This window comes from Xiphophorus maculatus, chromosome 22 (assembly GCF_002775205.1).
Source record: "Xiphophorus maculatus strain JP 163 A chromosome 22, X_maculatus-5.0-male, whole genome shotgun sequence".
NCBI classification, from domain to species: Eukaryota; Metazoa; Chordata; class Actinopteri; order Cyprinodontiformes; family Poeciliidae; genus Xiphophorus; species Xiphophorus maculatus.
In genome coordinates, this window is record NC_036464.1 from 930,207 (window position 1) to 946,021 (window position 15,815).

A 15,815-nucleotide genomic window follows, 5' to 3' on the forward strand; every position below is an offset into this window, starting at 1 on the left:
TGTTGTCAGAAGAAAGAACAAGATTGATCGATTTATTTATTTAATTAGTCAGTCAGTCAGTCAGTCAGTTAGTTAGTTAGTTAGTTATAAACTGTCCTTCTAGTGTCAGTACTATTGATTAAAATGCAAAAAATAGGCATTTAAAACACAAAATAGGAGGGTTGCAACGTCTTATTTTTAATGGGTGGAATTAAACACCTTTGCGCTTCTTTCTCTCCCTTTCATGTGTGATTGGATTCACACATGAATTATTCTGTTAATTCTTTCCTTAATATGATTCATTCTTGCATACAACACTAAGAAAACTTATTCCCACTTATAATGTTTTAAATATACCCTATATTTTCCATTTTCAGCATTAGAAATAATCACAAAGAAATAATATAATATAATATAATATAATATAATATAATATAATATAATATAATATAATATAATATAATATAATATAATATAATATAATATAATATAATATAATATAATATAATATAATATAATATAATATAATATAATATAATATAATATAATATAATATGTTTGCCGAACAGCAGACATCGTTGTCTGTTGGAAGAAACTCTATTATTCAACGGCCTTGAACGCAGCAACAGAGCTTCCTAATGGAACGCTGTGATTGGCTGAGAGCACCGAGGCTCCGCCCTATCAGCCGTCCAGTCCCGGAAGAGGGAAGAGGTTCTGCAAAGAGATGGAGAAAGTCTGTTGACAGCTGAACTGTCTCAAACCCAGTAACCAGACATACAATTTCCGCTTTTTCTGAATCTATCCAGATTCGTTTTCAGACATTTAACCATTTGAGGCACTCTGGAGGTTCTTCCGGGAGAGATTTTATTCCAAAAACGAGGAGATTTCTTGTGTTTTGGCTGCAGTTTAACTTGTGTCTCCTACTGGAATGGAACATGGCAACGACTGAGACGCAGCTGATGTTGAGCGTCGGATTAATTGGTAAGTTTGTATTAATTGGGTCATTTCCTTCTGTTATTAAAGTGTATAGTAATTTAAACAACTTAAGCTGGCGCTTCAGGACTTTAAGGAGATCACATGACACCAGTGTGACCCAGATATGCTTCATCAGCAGGAGCAGGGCGCTACGGATCCTTCAGGTTGGAGTTTAAAGCATCAATAATCTGGTGGTGAAACATTCATTAACTCAGACCTCATCATGATCCATTCTTTATTTTACTCTTTATCTAGTCACTAAAAAGCTGCAGTGAATCTTCTCAAATTTCTCCCTTAACTTCAAGTTGTTTTATTAAGATGTAGCAGCGCATGATTGTGTATTTTTATTTATTTATTTATTTGACTATTTATTTAAAAATATTATATTTATTTTAAAAATTATTGTGGAGAGGAAGAAAAATTATGGTTCTTTATTAATTGAAATTGTATACAAATAAAATTTTGAAAAGTGTGACATACAATCCCCTTTCCTCCAATTCTACTGAACGAAAACACACAAGCCAACCACTTTCAGAAGCCACACTGACGAAGGAGCACACCTGACAGGCTAAGGTTAGATTTGCATGCTAACCTGAACACCGTAAAACATGGCAGTGGCAGCATCATTCTGAGAGGATGCGTTCAGAGGGTCTGGGTTGTTGGGGAAAATGGAGGGAGAAAAGAGTAATGGGATAAAACTTGTTAGAGGCTGCACTTGGGAACTGCAGTGGAATGGTTTAGGTCAAATGGCCTAGTCAAAGTCCAGACCTAAATCTGAATGGGAAAAGGGGATAAAACTTTACACTTGGTGATCTTAGACGCTCCCCATTAAAACTGACTGAGCTTGAGCTGTTTTGGTTAGAAGAACCAACAGAAATGTCTTGATCACATGTATGCCACTTAAGGTCCGAGGGCCAAATCTGGCCCGCAGTAGATTTTTACGCGGCCCTCTAGACTGTAGAAGGCCACATAAATAAGTTATTTTGTTAAGTATTATTTTATAAATCAAATCAAAGCACTTTTTATCAATATGCTGTCAAATTACATCAATGTGAGATTTAAGTAAGTACTGTACTCATCGAATGCAGAGAACATTATTTAGTCATTTCAACAGTTTTATTGTTCATTTTATCAACACATTCCCCCACAAACGACTCGTAGAGGACATTATTGATATGGCCCAAAATGATACTAAGTTTGACACTCTGGGTGGAGATAACAAATCTGCAGCTGCATTAGCAGCAAAAGGTGTTTGGTTTAGATAATCTACTCCTCACTGTTTGTCCAGAGTCGTTACTGAATCTTGTCTTTCATGTTTCCACCATTAGAGAAAGACGTGAATGGAGACACGTTGTGGGTGTGGTGTTATCCCTCCGTCAGCGCTGAGCTGAGGCAGCTGCTGCTCAGGAAGTGCTGCCTGACGCAGGATGGACGGGATTTCCACACCTTCGTGTTCGGCCAGTTCAGCCGGACCTGGTACTACATCACAACGCTGGAGGTCCAGGAGCCGACGGCGCTGAACAAGGTGCTGACCCGGCTGCCTGTCTCTGGATCAGAACGCCTCTAAAATAAGGCTGAATGATACGGCTTAAAAATAAAATCAGATTGTTTCCAATTTAATTTTTTTTTTCTAAAATAGAAATTAGAATTGACAGAAAATATTTCCTAAAAGTGACTTGTAGGCTACAACATTTTTTGTTTAATTGCAAGAATACAGTCTTAATAATATCAGAACAAAGATGCAACTTTATCACAAAAAACCCCGTTTTAAATTATTTAAAAAGTTGTTTTAATGAGAAAAAAGCCTGGATAGAGTTATCAGAATCTGATGTATGATGGTATATTAAGGCCATTGTAACGAGAGAAAAAAGGAATACATTTGTGAGAAAAACTCAGAAATTTTGACGTTAATTTCAGAAATATTCTAGAAAAACTTGAGAATTTCGGAGCTCCATAAGTAAAAACTTTGCGAGAAAAAAATTCTTTAGATTAACCTCACAAATATTCTAGAAAAAAATAGGGACATTTTTTAGGTCCAAAAAGTTTAAAATAGGCTAGAAAAAAAACTCCAGAAATGTCTAGATTAATCTCAGAAATATTCTAGAAAAACAAGAAAATTCTGAGATTGATTGAAAAGCTTCAGATTTTTTACTAGAAAACATTTTAGATTAATCAAAAAAAAAAATTCTAGTAGATTTTTTGTTTTCTTTCTCGCCTGGCCCTAAAACTCTCATATCTGATGTGATCGCCTCAGTCTGTCATTCTTATTTTGAAATTTCACGATTGTTTCAAAGACCTACTGATAGTTTGATGCTGATGTGTTAAAAGATTAAGTGTAATTTATAAAACTTGTGCCACAGTAGAACTTCACATGTTGATCAAAATTCCTCGTGGTAATTTTGATATTTTTTTGTGTTTGAGTTCTCATAAAATTGCCACTTTATTCTTATTAACTTTTTTTTATTGTAGCTTGGCTTTAATATTCCCACACAGAGTTGAGTTGAATTCAAAGTCCAAATAAATACAATATGTCTGTGAAACATGGTTGTCAAGCAAGATGGCTGCCTTGTTTTGTGCTGACATCACTCTATGGAAACCCATTGGTGGAAAAAAATCCAGATTTTCCACAAATTTAATCTTCAAAAACCGAAATATTCAATTAATTGATCAAATCAATTTATCACCCAGCCTAGTATAAATTATACAAATGTGCTGATCTTTTGTCTTCTGCTTGTAGGTCACCCATTTTTCAATGGCTGTCACAGCAAAAGACTTCAACCCTGAGAAATACGCTGCTCTCAGTCGAATACTCTGCAGGTAATGATGTTCTAAAGTTCATTTCCACCGTTCCAACGCTCGCGGTTCATTCTTATCAGTGCGGTTGGTTTGCTTTTCAGGATGTACGTCAAACACGGCAGTCCGGTCAAGATGATGGAGGCTTACATCACCGTCCTGACCAAAGGAGTCTGTCAGAATGATGAAAATGGCTCGTTTCTAATCAAGGATTATGACGTCCGAAAGGCGTACCTGGCAGGTTCAATCAAAGGTAAAACCGTCCACGAGTCACCGCTAATGGTTTTCCTTCACATCAATTATTAAACGACCAGATCAGAATCATCATTATTGATTTATTATTGATAAAAGTACCAAAAATCTTTTACTGGTTTGGAAACACTCAGCTTAACACAACATCGTTGTGTAAATAAGTAAAATAATTTTTTTTCTGTTTTTATGCCAAATCCGATTTGTGATTTTTTTTTTAGCTTTCTTTTCTAAAAATGAAATTACAAATGACAGAAAATGTTTTTTTAAAAAGGGGCTTTTATTTCAGTCATAATATCTGTGAGTTCTACAGAGGAGCATCAGGGCCAAGCTACGATACATTTTATTTAATTAGTACTAAATTGTTCCAGTAATTATCGCGATAAATGACACTATTGTTGTTTTGAGACGATTTTCACATAATGTAAAGGTGATAATGGAATAATAATGCATCATCAGATGAACCAAATATAAAGTTAAGTGGAAACTTTAAAACAATTACAATAATTTACATAAGAAACAAAAAAATAACAAAATCAGGCAAAGAAACATTTAGCAGTTTCTCTCAATAAAAAACTTTAACAAAAACTGCAGGTTCTCTGTGTCTGGTGAATTTGTGGTTAAAACATGTTTGTTTTTCATTTAGTGGGTAGAAATTTTTACTCAAGTAAGAGTAAAATATTATTCAGTAATTTTATTTTTCAAAATAAAATTACTGAAGTAAAAGTAAAAAGTACATTGTAGTAAAAATTTAGTAATTTCTTTTAGTAAAAAGTTACTCAACTAAATGTAATTGAGTAAATGTAACTAGTTACTACCAAACTCTGACTAAAGGCCTAATGTCTCAGCATATTTGATGTACCTTGATGATTCTGATGAATTTGATCAAATGTTTCTTGTTTCTCAGTTGGTGACTGTATGATGTTTTATGATGATTTTATGATAAAGCACGTTGAACTGAACCTGAACTTGTTTTTCATTCCTCTTCTGCCTCAGATGTTGTGTCTCAGTTCGGCATGGAGACCATCATCCTGTACACAGCCCTGATGCTGAAGAAGAGGATTGTGGTCCATCATCCTCGGATTGAAGCGCTCCTGGAGTTCACCAGGTGAAACTGGGATGTTTCCTCTCGTTTTGTTGTTGGGAATGATTCTGAGTCTCCGTCCTCTTTCTGAGCAGAGTGCTGCCGGCTCTGGCCTGGCACAGGAAGGACTGGTCCGTCCTGCATCCCTACGTTCACCTGACCGCAGCTGAGCTGGACGACCTGAAGAAATGCCCCGGTGAGGTCGCCGGCAGATCAGACCAATTAAAGGGGCAGTATCATGTAAAATTGACTTTTTTCAGCATTACATCATGTTATTCCCACATCAAAAACAAACATGGATTGTTGCCTTGATTCTTTTATGCAGAAATCATTTAATCTCCATGGCGACCATTGAGCTGTGCTAACCACCTGGGTGGACCTAGCTCCGCCTTTCAGGCACAGCTCCTCCCCCACACAGCTTCTTCAGACTAGCCAGCAGCTATTAGCAAACACCTGAGCTCATTATAGGAGCTGCTTCTCAGTGAAACTCTGGTACAAAAGTTTGTTAAAGGGTTAATAGAGGAGCCATGTTGGGATGATTTTCTGAAGGTGGAGTTTCAGAAAAAGCAGAAGTTTTTAAAGAGACAAAGGCCTAATTTTAAAACATTTCTTTGAGTCATATTTGATATGTAGCATTTTTATAACAACTGAGATCGATGTTTCAATAAAAAAAAAAAAATCTGCATGTTGTATTTTATTTTTGTTTTGTCTGCAGTTGCTACTCAGTGGTGGTTGTTGTGTGTCTTGTCTCTATGCTGCTGTAACTGCGAAATAATTTCCCTGCTGGGATGAATAAAGTAATTCTATTCTATTCTATTTTCTGTTCTGCTCAGGTTACATCGCTGGGTTTGTGGATCCAGAAGTGAGCAACAGGTTGGAGCTTTTTGACGTGTTTGTGAGCCTCCCAGACAGTGTGATCACCGTGTCCCAGGGCGCCAAAGGTATGTTCACTGAAAAAAAACAAAATACAGTTGGTTTTTAATTAATAAGAATCTCAACACAGAGGATATTTCCTTTAGTGATTATGGAAATAATCTGTTTTAACTTGGATAATGAACTAAAACCTAAATGTTCAATAGAAGATTAATAAAAAATTTTAAATTTAAAACCATGCTGGCTGTTCAGAAAGTGCTGTATCCTAATATATTAATGGAAAGTTTAGTGGAAGGAACGAAAGATGTACAGCAAGAATCAGAACTTCCAGGTCTGACACACTCAGCCGTATCCAGGACTTTGACTACACCGGTTCCTTTCCTTGAATTAAACCAGACCTGACCCAGAGACAGAACCCACTTCTAAAACAGAACCAGAACTGGGCCACTGTTCAGTGGTGCAGAGTTAAGTTATTTATAATTAACTAAAACAAACTAAATAACCAAAACTGAAAACATTTTTGTTAACTGAAAGAAATAAAAATGGTAATTAATGGGGAATAAATATATCTAACTGGAGCTATATTGTTCCAGTTTACAAACTGGTTTAGTTTATAAAACTAAAACATACTGAAACTATAGATATATTATTAATTTTTGGGGTTATGAATCTATTTATTAGCGTTTCAAACTGATTTCTCTCCACACAAGAAGTTACTGCCAGCAAATTTTGGCGCTCGACACCAAAAGTTTGGAGAAAACTTCAGAGTTTTGAAACTTTTTGAAAATTGTATCTTCTGTTGAGTATTTATTACCCACTACTTTGACCTTTTGAATTTTGCACCTAAAAATTAAACTATGAAAAAAACTACAACTAATAAAAACTCAACAAAAATGGAATAATATTTAATCAATGATGACTAATAATAAAAAAACTAGCAAATACCAACTTATCAACTTTGTTGTTATATTTAGCAATTTTATTTAGAAAGAAAAAATAGTATTGGTCCGAATTGGCTTTTTATAGTGCAGTTGGTGCACTTCTATAAATTGGACTAAAATCTATTATTTTATTGGTTAATTTTTCTGATGAATTGAATTAAAGGTTTTTATTGATATAGTGAATCTTATGATAAAAATGTAACTCCTTTTTTTGGATTGAATAAAACGTTGCGTCATGCCTGCATGTCGCCGCAGACGCCATGGCGATGGGGAAGTTGCACAAGGACGTGGCTCAAGTCATCGTCCAGTCTGCGGAGGACGCTGAGCGATCCGACAGTCAGGTCATCAAGGTGAGAACCGGCACAGAGCCGCTTCCCTCTCCTCCTCCCTTCCGCTCTGAACACCAAACTTTAATCATCAGGACATTTCCATCAAGACAAAGGAAATCCTCACCAACCTGTTCGCCCTGGCTGACGCCTGCGAAGACTCTAAGCTCACGCTGGAGGTTTTGAAGCAGCATCACTTCCCCCCGGCCACCGAGAACTTCCTGTTTCACCTGGCAGCTGCAGAGCAACTCTTACGGATATAAACTGGAGCTTGTGCCTCATCGTCTCGGACACTTCCTGTCTCCTCAAAGGCCTTTTTTTTCCCTGCACTGAAACCTGAAGGTGAGGAACCTGAGGTTCCAGGTTGTTGATAATTAACGTTTTATTCAAAATTTTAAATGCTGAATGCGATTAAAACCTGAAGGGTTTTATTTCTTAATGTGTCTGTGGTACGATTTACAGAAAGAATCTACAGAAATCATAGACATGAATTCATGTTATTATGGGATTTTAATATGCAACTTCATTGAATTTATTCTTTTCTTTAAAATCATACATAAAGGCTCAAAGATACTAATGTTCCATCAACAAGCTTCTGGTTTCATTCTAAATTGATATTTTGCAATTTTTCTTGAATTAATTGGCCTTTTAAATTGTTTTCCTTCACTGCAAAAAACATTAAATCTTACCAAGTTTTTTTTTTTAATCTACAGATGAAATTAGACAAAATTAACTTATAAGTAACTTTTCAGAAAGATGTAGGAGCTTTTTTTAAAGTAAATAATTCCTTAATATTGATGAAAACATTCTAGTTCCACTGGCAGATTTTTTATGTTGTAAATAAAATAGTAATTTTGGACTGATTCGAGCTCTATTGAGTTTCTTTGAGCTTTTCATCTTTTGCTCAATCCAAGGAGTCTAAAACAATCGTTTTTATGTTGCCACAGAGTAATAATGAGCTTCTGTCATCATATCAAACCAGAAGTTTATAAGTTTGTCAAGTGAAATAAACGTCGTCCATTCTTCGTCTGCAGTCTTTGTAATCAGAAGAGCTATTTTACGCTCAGTCCAGCTAAAAAAATATTTTGGGTCGCAAATGTTACAGGATCTTTTGAAGAAAAAAAAAAAGTGGCCTTGTGTTTGAAGAACCATGATTTTATTTTTTTGTTTGGGTTTTAAAACAAAGATGCAACATATTTGCAATTACATTGGTAGATATTGATCTTTGTGGAAAATTATATATTATTTCCTCTAAAGTTTAGATATTTAAACCAAATATTTGTACATTGTGATGTTTGAAATCAGTTAGAAACTCTTGTTTGGGCTGATGATGCTGATTCTTATTCTGAAAGAATTACATATTTTCCAAACTACTGGGAAAATGCCATGAATGCATGTATGCATCTCAGCCTGTATGCATAATTTTGACCCTTTGTGGATTAAAAACAAAATCCACAATTCAAACTTTATCACCAAATTGTTTGTTTTATCATCATCAAAAGAACTGTTTAAATAAATGAACAAAAAGTAAAGGTGAATCTTAAATTTGAAGCTCTGTGCTGATTGCTGCAGTCAGATCAATACGTCCTTTTTTATTTTTATTTTTTTAAAGAAGTCTCTGTTTGTGCTTCTCATTACATTTCCTACATTCCAGCTTCTTGTTCAAACGGAGATTGAGTGAAAATGATCCTCATGTGACGAGATGTTATTATAAAATTGAGTTAGTAAAAACGAATACCTGGTTTTTCCCTCTTAATCAGTTTAACGTTTTGTTTTGTACTAATAGGATCAGTGCTGTGGGTTATTTTTTAAACATGTTTTTTAAAAAAGATGCACATATCCACCAGGCAGAGATCAGAACCGAATGAGTTTTACCTCCATCTGGTCACATACTGAAATACCCAAATATTCACTTCCTGTTCAGTGAAAACTGGGAATTTCCACCATTTATCCGCCTTTAAATGCATCAGCTGACAGCATGTACGGGTCAAATGTTAAGATCCAAGATGGCTGAGACTTTGACATTATTACCAAACTTTTTCTGTTGTCAACTTGACATTTATCCTGTAAATATCAACAAATAAATCCATTAGGGGAAAAAATCCGTTACGATAAACTGGATTAAAAAGTTTACAAACCATTAAACTAAAACTGGATTAAAGCAATTGGTAATATGAACCCTCCTAATCCTGGAAAAGATCTCCAAATCTAACAGACATCTGGAAAATCTCAGGTCAAAACTGACCAGAATTTGGACATTTGTACTTTTTCAACACTACAAGTCACTCCCCAGCATGATACTGCCACCACCACTGGCTGTTTTTGGTCACATCAATAGTAGCTCTGGGAGGAAGTGGAAGAAATTGATCTTTTCACAGATTATCTGTCTCATGTTAAACTGCAGGGCCGGCCAAAGTCTTTTTGGCGCCTTAAGCAGATTGTTATTCCCCCCCCATGCCCCCCATACCAACATGTCAACACAAACCTGCTTTATCATTCCTAGTCTACTCTATGTGTAACATACCTGCAGTCATTAGCATCATTTGCAATTAGCTTACGTCATACCAGTGTTATTATGATTATAGCAGTAGTCAACTAAAAAAAGTGGATCTTTTAAATGCAGAGTGGTATTTAAGTGTCATATTATTTCTACTATTTGACCGTAACATCAGCTGATAAACACTAAATTTACAGTAAACAGGTTTGATATTATTTTCCAAAAGTAACAGCAGCCGTCAACAGGAAGAGATTAACAATTTATGTAACAATTATTACAATAGAGGTTGTTTTTATTTTTTATTATTCAGTGTTATTTTATGTATATATAAATGTTTTGTCATGCTAGCTTGGTGCTCTTGGGGGCCCCCTAGAGGTTTGGGGGCTTTAAGCAGCTGCTTACCTGACAGGGTGACAGATTTAACAAATTTGTAAAAAAAAAACATTTTTATAAATGTTGCATACTGCACTGTTGAATTTACTGCTTCACACGACTTACTGTTCAGGTTATTAATCTTTCATTGTTGATTCTTTCTGCAAAATCAGATAATTTTTTTGCCTCATTCTCTTGAATAAGAAAGTAGGTTTTACATTTTAAAATTCATGCAACATCAAAGCAAATGTGTTTTTATGATTAAATAAAATGTTTGGTATAAAAGACACCTGATACAACAACTGAATAAAGTTAATATCAAAATGACTTGGTTTAATAAATTAATTTTGAGACATTTCCTGAGGTTTTGCCCCTCACAGTCCTCTGTGGTAGAACAAGGTTTGGCCCGACGCTCCGGCCTGCAGCTCCTCCTCCACGCTGTCCCGGTTTATCTGTGAAACGAAGCCGGAGTCAGTTTGGAAAACCTCAGAGCCGATAGGAAGCAGAAAATCCCAAACCTCACCGTTCCCACCGGCGAGAAGAGGCTGAAGGAGACGGGGATCATCGTTCCGAGGACGAGCGCCGCGCTGATGTGGCGACACGGTGCCATCAGCAGAGAGTTCCTCTGGAAAAATCCTCTCCTGCAAAAAGAAAACAGATTATATTTCTGTTCAAATGTGGTTGAAAATACCAGCCGGTTGGATATTTCCACAGGATTTAAACTAAGGCTGAAACAATTTATCGGATCAATTGAAATAATCAACTAATTTAGTAATTAATTAATTGTTTAGTGGAGTAAACAGACTCAAAAGCTATTTGCTAGAAGAAAAAAAAACCATTCAGAGCAATAATTAAGCAAAAACTATACAAAATACTGTATATATATAAATTTTGGATTTAAGATTAGAAACATTTATCTGTAAATAGTTCACAACAGTTTTAGCTTCAGGTAAAATAATAAAAAAAAACATTTAAGCACCTTTTGGTAACCAATTGTTAAGTTAATCCTGCACTGTATTAATGTTTTTAGCTGCAGATTCATCCTCTGCTACAAATGATCAAACGTAATCTAAAGGAATTCTGCTATTTTAGACAATAAAATTTTATTTTCTTATATTTGTCTATTTTAAATGCATCTCTAATATTGCATAAAGAAGTCTTAAGTGATGTAAAATCTGCAAAATGTGCCAATTTTTTCCTATCAAAATGTTTGTCATAATCAATAGAATAATCTATTGATTACAAGCTGCAGCCCAATTTTCCACTGTAAAATTTCACAATTTTTTTTAAAGACCCCAAACAAAGAAACTGCTAGTTCTGCTTTGTCTTTACTGTACTTTTTTGATGACATCACAAAAGGCACAAAAATTGACAGATCCCAAAAAAAGAAAAAAGTGCTGCTGTAGTTTTAACTGTGAAATAATGTGGAAAGCTTTACAGTAAAATAGAAAAACTGAACCCGGGATGATGTTCTTCCTCAGATAGACTCCATCTAAAGTGATTTTGACTGATTTTATAGAAAACGTTAGCCAGTAACTTCAAAGAAAAACTAGTAATGATATAAAAATAATAAAAATCAAACTCACTTTTGTAAGAATAAAACCAGCAGGTTAGGAACGGCAGCAGTCGTCCCAAACAGCACCGCCCTCGACAGCGCAGTTTCCCACACGGCCTAATTAAAACAAACTTTTAATTCTAAAACTGTTGCATTAAAATGCTTTTTTCATTTATTTTGCTGCTTTTTTAACCTTTGACGCTGCTGCTTTGGAGACGCCAGCAGGGTTTCCGTTACAATCGAACACTTGGATCCCTGTTTCTGTTTCCTGGTGTCTGACGGTGAGAACGTTGAGGAACGCCAGAGCAGCTGAGGGAGGTGAAGGAAAAGATCATGAATCCACAGCGGGAAAGAGTCAGGAACACAGGAAAACAAACAAAAGACCCACAAAAAACATCAAAAACACACAAAACATCAAAAACACACAAAACATCAAAAACACACAAAACGTGGCCACACAGGATTCACAATACTTTGACCTTTTTGAATTCTGCATCTAAAAATTATGAAAGTATGAAAAAATAAAACTACTGTAACCAATAAAAATAAAACAAAATGTTTTTCCATTAATAACTAAAAACTAGCAAACACACACTATAAAAACTAATAAAAACTAACTGAATTTAGACAAACAAAATGTCAATGAAATAAAACTGAAACTACAACGAAAAACCCAAAACTATTGTAACCCTGGTTAAGACGCAATATAATTTGCACATGTGAAAAACAAGTTTTTAAAACTTTTTACATGTGAGAGATTCTCCCATCTTATTTGTTCTTCATGTTACTTCACATTATTATTAATGTATTACTGTACATTTTCATATTTACTCAGCTTTTAAAATGTGATGTCCCATGCGGGATGTGATCCTAGACATCACAAATTCAGACATTTTTTTGCGGCTGAAGCCTAATTTGAGGACAGGAGCTTCACCTGACAGCGGAATGGGGAGAATCGACCTGCAGAGCGTCTGCAACGGAGGGCTTCTTATGCGGAGCCTGTCGATAAAAATCTGAGGAAGAGCCTAAAATAATAAACACAGAACATCCAATCAGCAACTCCTCAAACTGCTTAGCTTTCGGTGACGAACTCTGCAGTGAAAAGCGTTACGCACCCCAGCACACGTCGTGTAGGAAACGGTTCCCGCGATGACAAGAAGCTGCTGTAGTGACGTCTTCTTCTCCTGGAGACAAAGAGACGGTGAAACTGAAAAATCTGCTACTTTTGAGTCATTGTCAGATATTACAGACTTTACCTTCTCTGTTGAAGAGTTTCTGTGCACGTAGCTGAACCCGGCGTTGTAACTCTGCAGCAAAAACTGAACAGCGAAATGAATGACTTCAGTTTATCAGCATCAACAAACTCAACAAATGCAAGGCGATGCGCATCATTACCTGCCAGAACAGCGCCGCTTTGACTCCGCTGTGAGGCAAGAGACTCGCAACGACCTGGAAACAGGAAGAGGTCGCTCTTTAACAGCCGAGGAAATTAATGTAGGCTTTATTTTAATGTGAAGAGAAAGAATATTCACCAAAGAAACAAGCATGTTGCATGTATATACAGCACAAAACTATATGTAAAAGGCATAGTAATAAATTAATTGTGTAGATACAATTTGAAAAGAGTAAAAATTAGATGTGTAAATATGTATAATGTTGGACATATTTGGATGAGATTTGGGTAGGATTTAATAAACCTTGTCTACTTCCTACAACTTTTTGAACTGGTTACAAAATTTAGATTTTTATGTTTGATTATTATGATACATTTTTTGTTTTCTTCTTAATTATTATTTTTTTTGCTCTGACATCTTACTTGTTCAAAATAAATAAAGATTTCATTTCATAATTCTAATAATATTGATACCAAGTCTGTATCAGCATCTGATCGATACTTTAGTTTCAGTTTCCCTCTTGAAATTTTATTTTTGTATTGTAGTTTCTCGACTCTACTGTTAAAAAATTATTTTGTTTTAATTTGCTCTCAAATTATATATTTTTTGCACTTTATTTTGAAAACAACCCACAAATGTTTTTATTTTTCTACTGTTCACAAAGCATCTTGTGAACACCCATAAACTTTATCCAAATTCTGTGTTAGGTTTTAACAAAAAATTATTCTAAGAAAAAACACAAAAACACCTGAAGGTCATAAGTATTATGTTATATCAAACATAAATAATAAGTATCACGGATACAGGTGTTGTATTTGGTATCGGCATTAGGAACGTAATTCCCAAAAAACATCGTCGATCTTTTCAAACAAATAATTCTTTCACTCACTAAGTTGTAAATCTGTTTTTAATGTTTTCTAACAAAGGAATATCATGGACTGTTACTTTGTTAGCAAACATAGACCTCAGGTAGTAAATACACTTACCAAAGGTCCTGATATTGGTAGATATGCTGGAAAGAAGGAGAAAAATAAAAGTCACAATTTTTTCAAACTGTACAGGAAACAAAATGAAATTTACTTCACATAACTAACTGGAGGTGTGAGGGTGGAGCGGTGAGACAGTGGTGAGGTGTACGGTAGAGAGAGGAGTGACTGGGTTTAAAGTTGGAGTATAAATACTGCAACACATTAACTAGTTTATTACACATTAATTTATTGAAACATCTCCATTTTGTATGTCAATATAATTCTGGAACTGTTCCTAGTTCAGACTTGATCAAAATGTTTCTAGTTGTGTTGCTTTTTTTTTTTGGACAATTGTTCCCTCTGGAATGATGAGTAACCGTGGCAACAAGATATTGTTTTTCCAACCAGGAGAGGCTGATTAACGTCTTATAAGCATATTGTCCTTCCTTGACCAAGTTAGGATAAGTCTATGGGCTGCAACGAACATGTTCATTACATTTTTCTGAACTTAAACATTCTTAAAAAATGAGATTTTAGCTGTTTTAGGGTCTCTTGTCACTTTAAATCCAAATAAGCTGCTGCTGGCCACGCCCTCCCCAACTCAACATTTACACTCGCACGTGAAAATGGCTGCAAACAGATACGCAGTTATGCAACCATACAGCTTTGAAAAGCAGAAGTGGAGCCTCCTGCACAACCAACAAGAACGCAGGAAGCAGTTTCTGGATGATAAGTCAACAACAAAGCAGCCACTGTGACGCGCATACAGCGGTAAAACCAGCTGACCAAAAGTGCTGGAGCTCACTTCCCTAACCCTTACACCACTAAAACATTTTTTAGAAATTAAATAAAAACAAAAAAACAACATTGCAGAATACATGTAATTTTAGGTTAAACATATAATTAACTCTAGTATAATAGATTCAGTTCCCAACTATTATTTTTTGTCCTTTAAAACTTTTACTGTCAGTAAATATAACATCTTATAGCAACCAAAGATTTATGGTTGCATAATTGCTCATGCCTACTAAAACTGAGAGGTGAATTTTGAATGTTTTGAGACAAAAATGCACATTTTCATTTCCTACCTGGGGGGCGGAAAAAAAGTGGAAGAACAGCACCAGTACCAGTGTGGGAAGAAGACTGTAAACACAAGATACAATAAATATCATATGCAAAAAATCATTTTAATGAAAGTTGAGATTTGTGTTAGAGAATATGTGAAATATGATTAAACTTACAAGTGAGAGGTTCACTGCCACTTCATCCTGTCAGAAATGCAGATATTAAAGGTTTGCTATGTTTTTAACCACTTTACGTTCTTAAAACACTAAAACGCACCTTTTCACCCAGCTTCTCTGTACTTCCAATAAGAGAATGGGCTTTCAGTATTTCAGCCTGAGGAGAGCAGAGAGAGCAGATTATTACGCCCAGGCCAAGATCGCAGCAGAACTCCATAGTTACTGTTAAATCTCACATCAGAGGAGAGCAGCAGGGATGGATCCAGGAGGTAAAGCCAAGTCCTCAACCTACTGAGAAAAGACTAAAAAACAAAACAGGTTCAGTGTAACTATCATTAATGATCTGCATGTTTAATCCCTGCAGTGTGCTGTTACCTGGCCTTGAGTTTTCCACTGCAGCAGATTAGCATCCATAAGGAAGAAAAAATAAAAGTTTACAGGAATTAAAGTAAAACAACCCACTGAAAAATAATCCTATAAGCATGCCTTTCTCATGCTTCTGAGGTCAAGATGTTTAAAACGAGACTTCCGTTTTAGTCACGTGATCAGCGCTGTGGGTGGGTACGTT

The 15,815-nt window shown here is 35.4% G+C and overlaps 2 protein-coding genes across 2 annotated transcripts; one reads left to right on the forward strand and one right to left on the reverse strand.

The window, feature by feature from the left end:
* Positions 1–696: 696 nt before the first annotated feature.
* On the forward strand, positions 697–7,911 carry fam45a (family with sequence similarity 45 member A). The gene is made up of 9 exons (XM_005795192.3): positions 697–960; positions 2,283–2,479; positions 3,692–3,771; positions 3,852–4,000; positions 4,993–5,104; positions 5,176–5,276; positions 5,914–6,021; positions 7,150–7,244; positions 7,316–7,911. Exons 1-9 carry the CDS (start codon positions 915–917, stop codon positions 7,481–7,483), a joined length of 1,056 nt encoding a protein of 351 aa, XP_005795249.1. The 5' UTR covers positions 697–914; the 3' UTR covers positions 7,484–7,911.
* Positions 7,912–10,396: 2,485 nt separating this feature from the next.
* Positions 10,397–15,772, reverse strand: sfxn4 (sideroflexin 4). Its single transcript, XM_005795271.3, has 14 exons — positions 15,623–15,772; positions 15,484–15,549; positions 15,348–15,404; positions 15,248–15,274; positions 15,095–15,149; positions 14,025–14,050; positions 13,040–13,093; positions 12,901–12,963; positions 12,760–12,828; positions 12,579–12,669; positions 11,838–11,953; positions 11,676–11,761; positions 10,613–10,730; positions 10,397–10,541 (listed from the first exon to the last, which is right to left on the reverse strand). Exons 1-14 carry the CDS (start codon positions 15,659–15,661, stop codon positions 10,464–10,466), a joined length of 945 nt encoding a protein of 314 aa, XP_005795328.1. The 5' UTR covers positions 15,662–15,772; the 3' UTR covers positions 10,397–10,463.
* Positions 15,773–15,815: the final 43 nt, after the last annotated feature.

Bases quoted from the DNA above. Each gene is read 5' to 3' on its own strand.
- fam45a (XM_005795192.3), top strand. From the start codon at position 915: ATGGCAACGACTGAGACGCAGCTGATGTTGAGCGTCGGATTAATTG. The intron at 4,001-4,992 runs GTAAAACCGTCC...CTTCTGCCTCAG, and splicing joins CCTGGCAGGTTCAATCAAAG to ATGTTGTGTCTCAGTTCGGC. The intron at 5,277-5,913 runs GTGAGGTCGCCG...TGTTCTGCTCAG, and splicing joins CGACCTGAAGAAATGCCCCG to GTTACATCGCTGGGTTTGTG.
- sfxn4 (XM_005795271.3), bottom strand. From the start codon at position 15,661: ATGGATGCTAATCTGCTGCAGTGGAAAACTCAAGGCCAG. The intron at 12,964-13,039 runs GTAATGATGCGC...TTCGCTGTTCAG, and splicing joins AAGCGGCGCTGTTCTGGCAG to TTTTTGCTGCAGAGTTACAA. The intron at 11,762-11,837 runs GTTAAAAAAGCA...TGTTTTAATTAG, and splicing joins CCAAAGCAGCAGCGTCAAAG to GCCGTGTGGGAAACTGCGCT.